General features: G+C 55.5%; 1 protein-coding gene across 1 annotated transcript in view; it reads left to right on the forward strand.

Annotated features, from left to right (window-relative positions):
- Positions 1–7,796, forward strand: part of cmtr1 (cap methyltransferase 1) — a gene marked incomplete at both ends in the record, with an annotated part of 22,421 nt that overhangs the window by 3,771 nt on the left and 10,854 nt on the right. Inside the window, 2 exons of the mRNA XM_043686579.1 lie at positions 1,852–2,005; positions 2,954–3,112. Of these exons, the coding sequence (XP_043542514.1) occupies positions 1,852–2,005; positions 2,954–3,112 (313 nt within the window). The remainder of the gene's footprint in view (positions 1–1,851; positions 2,006–2,953; positions 3,113–7,796) is intronic.

Consider the following 7,796-nt stretch of genomic DNA (forward strand, 5'->3'; position numbering starts at 1 on the left):
CACCACCCTCTGTCTTCTACCTTTGAGCCAGTTCTGTATCCAAATGGCTAGTTCTCTCTGTATTCCGTGAGATCAAACCAGTCTCCCATGGGGAAACTTATCGAACACCTTACTGGGGTCCATAATAGATCACATCTACGCTCTGCCCTCATCAATCCTCTTTGTTATTTCCTCAAAAACCTCAATCAAGTTTGTGAGACATGATTTCCCACGCACAAAGCCATGTTGACTATCCCTAATCAGTCCTTGCCTTTCCAAATACATGTACATCCTGTCCCTCAGGATTCCCTCCAACAACTTGCCCACCACCGGGGTCAGCCTCACCGGTCTATAGTTCCCTGGCTTGTCCTTACCACCCTTCTTAAACAGTGGCACCACGTTAGCCAACCTCCAGTCTTCCGGCACCTCACCTGTGACTATCGATGATAGAGGCTTGAGTTGTTGGGGGGTGCTCCAGTGAGGGTCAGATTGGAGGGGGGTCTGGGTGCCACGCTGGCCGGGGTGGTGGGTGGGCTGAGGAGGCAAGAGAGGGGGCTGGAGTCAGATGGAGGGAGGAGAGAGAGAGGGGGAGAGAAACAGACAGACAGACACACACCTTGGTGAGAAGGGCGGGGAGAGAGTGAGTGCCCGGTGTGAGGGCAATTGGATCTCAGGTCAGGGGGATCTGCAGCCGGTTCGGTAAGGCGCTGGAGAATCCTGTCTGTGTATCTGGGTTCACTCACTGATCCAATCCGATCCAGTTACAACATTCATATCATGTAATATCATCTGAATCACATTTGGAATAAATGTGTCCTTTTCAGAGTGGCTGGCAGTGGGGCAGTTGAGTGGGGTACCGCGTGGCGCGGTGCTGGGACCCCAGCTGTTCACCATATACATTAACAATTTGAACAAAGGAATTGAATGCAATATCTCCACATGTGCAGATGACACTGAGCTGGGAGGCAGGGTGTGCCGTGAGGAAGAGGCTGCAGGGGGACTTGGACAGACTGGCTGAGTGGACAAATACTTGGCAAATGCAACACAGTGTGCATAAATGTGAGGTTATCCACTTTGGTCACAAAGCAGGAATGCAGGCTATTGTCTGAATGGGGGCTGTTTAGGAAAAGGGGAGGTGCAATGGCACCTGGGTGTCCTGGTGTGACAGTCACTGAGGGTTGGTGAGCAGGTACAGCGGGCAGTGAGGAAAGCTAATGGCTCGTTGGCCTCCATAGTGAGAGGGTTGGACTATTGGAGAAAGGAGGGCTTCCTGCAGTTAGACAGGGCCGTGGTGAGGCCACACCTCGAGTTTTTTGTGAAGTTTTGGTATCCTAGCCTGTGGGAGGACATTCTTGCTCCTGAGGGAGTCCAGCGAAGATTCCCCAGACTGATTCCCAGGATGGCAGGAATGACATAGGAGGAAAGGCTGGATCAACTGGGCTTGTACTCACTGGGATTTTGTAGAACAAGGGGAGATCACATAGAAACATATAAAATCCTGGTGGGACTGGACAGGCTAGCTGCAGGAAGAATGTTCTGGATGTTGGGGAAGTCCAGAACTACCGGTCACAGGCTAAGAATAAGGGGGAAGCCGTCCAGGACTAAGATGAGGAAGAATGTCTTCACTCAGAGTTGGGAACCTGTGGAATTCTCTCCCACAGGAAGCTGTTGGGGCCAGTTGCTCAGATAGATTGAAGAGGGAGCTGGGCATGACCCTGCGGTGAAAGGGGAGTGGGATACTAAGATGACACAGTCAGCCTTGATATTGAATGGTGGGGCAGGCTGGAGGTTTGGCTGCTTCTGTGTAATGATTGTGATTAACTGTAAGTGTAATTTGGTTGTGTTTCCTATCCCTCTCCCCTTCCTGTCAGAAAGGGACAGCAGTGATGATGCAGACAGTGACAGTGATGAGTACAGGCCCGTGTTTGGGGCTGTTAGTGATCGCTGTGTGCCCCCGACTGATTCATCGACAGACACTCTGTCCAACAAGTACTCCATGTACAACAGCGTCTCTCAGAAACTGATGGTAAGCTGTCCCGTGTAACAGAAATCCCCCGTCTCTCCATCCCCCCCCACTTCTTACATTGCCCAGTGAAGGTGATGGGTAGCTCCCAGCTGGCTCTGCTGGTTTTTCTGTGTCAGGGGATCGGCTGTGTGAGATGGCAGAGTGCCTCCCCTGAATCGTTTCACTCAGTGTCTGCCTGTGGTGCGGAGCTGTCTGTCTGTTGTGTGCCATCCGTGAAGAACAGGGTCTGGCTGCTCAGTCACTGCCTCTCATACAGCTGTTAAACACTCCGCCAAGCTCACTGGCAGTGGGCCTTGCATCCATTGGAGGGTGTAAGTATCCCGTGATGATCCGTTACTCTCGAGATGGTAGGGAGCAACAGTCTTAATGCCCCTTGACAAGGCAATTCCAGGATTTTAATCCAATGGAGCTCTGAGAGGCGCCCTCCCCCCAGGATAGACATGGTGTCCCCCCGGGGTCAGGGGGAGCTGGGAGGCACTGTGTCCCCACCCGCTGGGATAGACACGGTGCCCCACACCCCTATCTGCTGGGATAGAGGCGGTAACCCTGGGGTAGGGGGAGCTGGGAGGCACTGTGTCCCCCACCTGCTGGGATAGACACAGCGCCCCACATCCCTTTCTGCTGGGATAGAGGCGGTAACCCCTGGGGTAGGGGGAGCTGGGAGACACTGTGTCCCCCACCTGCTGGGATAGACACAGTGCCCCACATCCCTTTCTGCTGGGATAGAGGCGGTAACCCCTGGGGTAGGGGGAGCTGGGAGGCACTGTGTCTCCCACCTGCTGGGATAGACACGGTGCCCCCCCCTGGATAAGGGGGAGCTGGGAGACACTGTGCTGGCCCCGGGGATAGACACTCTCATCCCACCACTGCCCTTCCCTGCCCTCCTGGTTCTGGGGCAGCGGGGAGCTACTGTGTGCTGTGAGTAATGCTGTGTGCTCTCCTGTCCAGGCGAAGATGGGTTACCGTGAAGGGGAAGGCCTGGGGAAATTTGGACAGGGGCGAAAGGAGATCGTCGAGGCCTCGTTACAGCGAGGACGCAGAGGGCTCGGGCTCAAAATCAAAGGCTTTGATGGAGACCTAGATGTGGATTGGCACGAAGAGACCGAGGTAAGAACAATGCAGCGCACCTGTAAGCTTGGCACTGTGGGAGGAAACCCTCGCAGACACGGGGAGAATGTACAAACTCCACACAGTCTGTCACCCGGGGCTGGGATCGAACCCAGGTCCCTGGCCCTGTGAGGCAGCAGTGCTAACCACTGAGCCACCGTGTCACCTTCACTCCTACAGCCAATTATCTTCCTCCTCAGGGCTGACCAGCCAATGTCTGGCAAGTTACCCATCTCCCCCCCCCGGATCATAACTGTCTCTCCAGGCAGGGGGTGAGGTGAGAGTGGATCCCAGGGTTATCACTGTCTCTCCTCAGGGCTGACCAGCCAATGTCTGGCAAGTTACCCATCTCCCCCCCGGATCATCACTGTCTCTCCAGGCAGGGGGTGAGGTGAGAGTGGATCCCAGAATCATCCCTCTCTCTCTGGGCAGGGGGTGAGGTGAGAGTGGATCCCAGGGTTATCACTCTCTCTCTCTGGGCAGGGGGTGAGGTGAGAGTGGATCCCAGAATCATCCCTCTCTCTCTGGGCAGGGGGTGAGGTGAGAGTGGATCCCAGAATCATCCCTCTCTCTCTGGGCAGGGGGTGAGGTGAGAGTGGATCCCAGAATCATCCCTCTCTCTCTGGGCAGGGGGTGAGGTGAGAGTGGATCCCAGAATCATCCCTCTCTCTCTGGGCAGGGGGTGAGGTGAGAGTGGATCCCAGAATCATCCCTCTCTCTCTGGGCAGGGGGTGAGGTGAGAGTGGATCCCAGAATCATCCCTCTCTCTCTGGGCAGGGGGTGAGGTGAGAGTGGATCCCAGAATCATCCCTCTCTCTCTGGGCAGGGGGTGAGGTGAGAGTGGATCCCAGAATCATCCCTCTCTCTCTGGGCAGGGGGTGAGGTGAGAGTGGATCCCAGAATCATCCCTCTCTCTCTGGGCAGGGGGTGAGGTGAGAGTGGATCCCAGAATCATCCCTCTCTCTCTGGGCAGGGGGTGAGGTGAGAGTGGATCCCAGAATCATCCCTCTCTCTCTGGGCAGGGGGTGAGGTGAGAGTGGATCCCAGAATCATCCCTCTCTCTCTGGGCAGGGGGTGAGGTGAGAGTGGATCCCAGAATCATCCCTCTCTCTCTGGGCAGGGGGTGAGGTGAGAGTGGATCCCAGAATCATCCCTCTCTCTCTGGGCAGGGGGTGAGGTGAGAGTGGATCCCAGAATCATCCCTCTCTCTCTGGGCAGGGGGTGAGGTGAGAGTGGATCCCAGAATCATCCCTCTCTCTCTGGGCAGGGGGTGAGGTGAGAGTGGATCCCAGAATCATCCCTCTCTCTCTGGGCAGGGGGTGAGGTGAGAGTGGATCCCAGAATCATCCCTCTCTCTCTGGGCAGGGGGTGAGGTGAGAGTGGATCCCAGAATCATCCCTCTCTCTCTGGGCAGGGGGTGAGGTGAGAGTGGATCCCAGAATCATCCCTCTCTCTCTGGGCAGGGGGTGAGGTGAGAGTGGATCCCAGAATCATCCCTCTCTCTCTGGGCAGGGGGTGAGGTGAGAGTGGATCCCAGAATCATCCCTCTCTCTCTGGGCAGGGGGTGAGGTGAGAGTGGATCCCAGAATCATCCCTCTCTCTCTGGGCAGGGGGTGAGGTGAGAGTGGATCCCAGAATCATCCCTCTCTCTCTGGGCAGGGGGTGAGGTGAGAGTGGATCCCAGAATCATCCCTCTCTCTCTGGGCAGGGGGTGAGGTGAGAGTGGATCCCAGAATCATCCCTCTCTCTCTGGGCAGGGGGTGAGGTGAGAGTGGATCCCAGAATCATCCCTCTCTCTCTGGGCAGGGGGTGAGGTGAGAGTGGATCCCAGAATCATCCCTCTCTCTCTGGGCAGGGGGTGAGGTGAGAGTGGATCCCAGAATCATCCCTCTCTCTCTGGGCAGGGGGTGAGGTGAGAGTGGATCCCAGAATCATCCCTCTCTCTCTGGGCAGGGGGTGAGGTGAGAGTGGATCCCAGAATCATCCCTCTCTCTCTGGGCAGGGGGTGAGGTGAGAGTGGATCCCAGAATCATCCCTCTCTCTCTGGGCAGGGGGTGAGGTGAGAGTGGATCCCAGAATCATCCCTCTCTCTCTGGGCAGGGGGTGAGGTGAGAGTGGATCCCAGAATCATCCCTCTCTCTCTGGGCAGGGGGTGAGGTGAGAGTGGATCCCAGAATCATCCCTCTCTCTCTGGGCAGGGGGTGAGGTGAGAGTGGATCCCAGAATCATCCCTCTCTCTCTGGGCAGGGGGTGAGGTGAGAGTGGATCCCAGAATCATCCCTCTCTCTCTGGGCAGGGGGTGAGGTGAGAGTGGATCCCAGAATCATCCCTCTCTCTCTGGGCAGGGGGTGAGGTGAGAGTGGATCCCAGAATCATCCCTCTCTCTCTGGGCAGGGGGTGAGGTGAGAGTGGATCCCAGAATCATCCCTCTCTCTCTGGGCAGGGGGTGAGGTGAGAGTGGATCCCAGAATCATCCCTCTCTCTCTGGGCAGGGGGTGAGGTGAGAGTGGATCCCAGAATCATCCCTCTCTCTCTGGGCAGGGGGTGAGGTGAGAGTGGATCCCAGAATCATCCCTCTCTCTCTGGGCAGGGGGTGAGGTGAGAGTGGATCCCAGAATCATCCCTCTCTCTCTGGGCAGGGGGTGAGGTGAGAGTGGATCCCAGAATCATCCCTCTCTCTCTGGGCAGGGGGTGAGGTGAGAGTGGATCCCAGAATCATCCCTCTCTCTCTGGGCAGGGGGTGAGGTGAGAGTGGATCCCAGAATCATCCCTCTCTCTCTGGGCAGGGGGTGAGGTGAGAGTGGATCCCAGAATCATCCCTCTCTCTCTGGGCAGGGGGTGAGGTGAGAGTGGATCCCAGAATCATCCCTCTCTCTCTGGGCAGGGGGTGAGGTGAGAGTGGATCCCAGAATCATCCCTCTCTCTCTGGGCAGGGGGTGAGGTGAGAGTGGATCCCAGAATCATCCCTCTCTCTCTGGGCAGGGGGTGAGGTGAGAGTGGATCCCAGAATCATCCCTCTCTCTCTGGGCAGGGGGTGAGGTGAGAGTGGATCCCAGAATCATCCCTCTCTCTCTGGGCAGGGGGTGAGGTGAGAGTGGATCCCAGAATCATCCCTCTCTCTCTGGGCAGGGGGTGAGGTGAGAGTGGATCCCAGAATCATCCCTCTCTCTCTGGGCAGGGGGTGAGGTGAGAGTGGATCCCAGAATCATCCCTCTCTCGCGATGTAGTGTTTGTTACAGGCCCTGCAGGGGATTTTGTAAATGACATGGGTTTTGCTGGCTGTTGGTATGGGGTCCTTGAGGCTCATCGGGAGCTGTTTCAGTGTGGTGGGAGCTCCCATGATGCCAAGGGGCTAGAGGAGACTGGTCCCCATCTCAGAGATGTCTTTGATGTATGGTCGTGTGGGGAGAGTCTCTGGGTGTGTTCTGTCTGCTTGTTTGAGTCTGTCGTTTAAGAATCGGTGGACTGGGCTTATGCCCGAAACGTCGATTTTCTTGCTCCTCGGATGCTGCCTGGCCTGCTGCGTTTTTCCAGCTCTGGTCTCCAGCATCCGCAGTCCTCACTTTCCCCGTGTTTATTGGGTACCTGTTGTTCTTGAGTACGCTGTATCGGTATTTTTCTTCTGCTCGTGGTTCCTGGGTGCTGCGGTGTGTTGTGGCCTGTTTAAATCATGTCCTGATGCAGTTCCGTTTGTGGGTATTGGGACAATTGCTCCCGTGGTTGGGTGTCTGGTCTGTGTGTGTTGCTTTCCAGTAAAGGCTGGTCTGCACTTCCCCATTGACTGCTGGTTGCACCCTGACATGTAGGAAAGGGAGTCTGTTGTTGGTCTCCTCTTCTTTGGTGAAATGTCGATGGCACTGAGGATGTTGTTGATGGTATTGTTCTGTTTTGTGGTGACAAAAGTGTCACCCACATAACGGACCCAAAGCTTGGGCTGGATTGTGGAGAGGGCAGTTTGTTCGAGTCTCTGCATTACAGTTTCTGCTAAAAATCCTGATATTGGTGACCCCGTGGATGTTCCATTGATTGGTTTGTAAGAAATAAGAGTGACGAACTTAGAGCATGGATCAGTACTTGGGGCTATGATGTTGTGGCCATAATGGAGACATGGGTTTCACAGGGGCAGGGATGGTTACTGGATGTTCCAGGGTTTAGAACAGTTAAAAAGATCAGGGAAGGTGGAAAAAGAGGAGGGGGTGTAGCATCGTTAATCAGAGAGTGCGTCACAGCTACAGAAATGAAGGCTGTTGAGGAAGGTTTGCCTACCGAGTCAGTATGGGTGGGAGTTAGGGACAGCAAGGACACAGCCACCTCATTGGGGGTTTTCCACAGACCCCCCTAATAGCTGGAGGGAGATTGAAGATCTCATAGGCAGGCAGATTCTGGAAAAATGCAGATGTAGCAGGGTTGTTGTTATGGGTGACTTCAACTTTCCCAATATCGACAGGAACCTCCTTCGTGCAGATGGTTTGGATGGAGCCGTTTCTGTCAGGTGTGTTCAGGAGGGTTTCCTTACTCAGTATGTAGACAGACTGAGGAGGGGAGAGGCCATTTTGGATTTGGTGCTCGGCAACGAGCCAGCACAGGTGTCAGATCTCACGGTGGGAGAACACTTTGGGGACAGTGACCACAACTGCCTCACATTTACCATAGCCTTGGAGAGGGAAAGGAGCAGTTACCGAGG

This window comes from Chiloscyllium plagiosum, unplaced genomic scaffold, assembly GCF_004010195.1.
Source record: "Chiloscyllium plagiosum isolate BGI_BamShark_2017 unplaced genomic scaffold, ASM401019v2 scaf_1793, whole genome shotgun sequence".
Classification (NCBI taxonomy): domain Eukaryota; kingdom Metazoa; phylum Chordata; class Chondrichthyes; order Orectolobiformes; family Hemiscylliidae; genus Chiloscyllium; species Chiloscyllium plagiosum.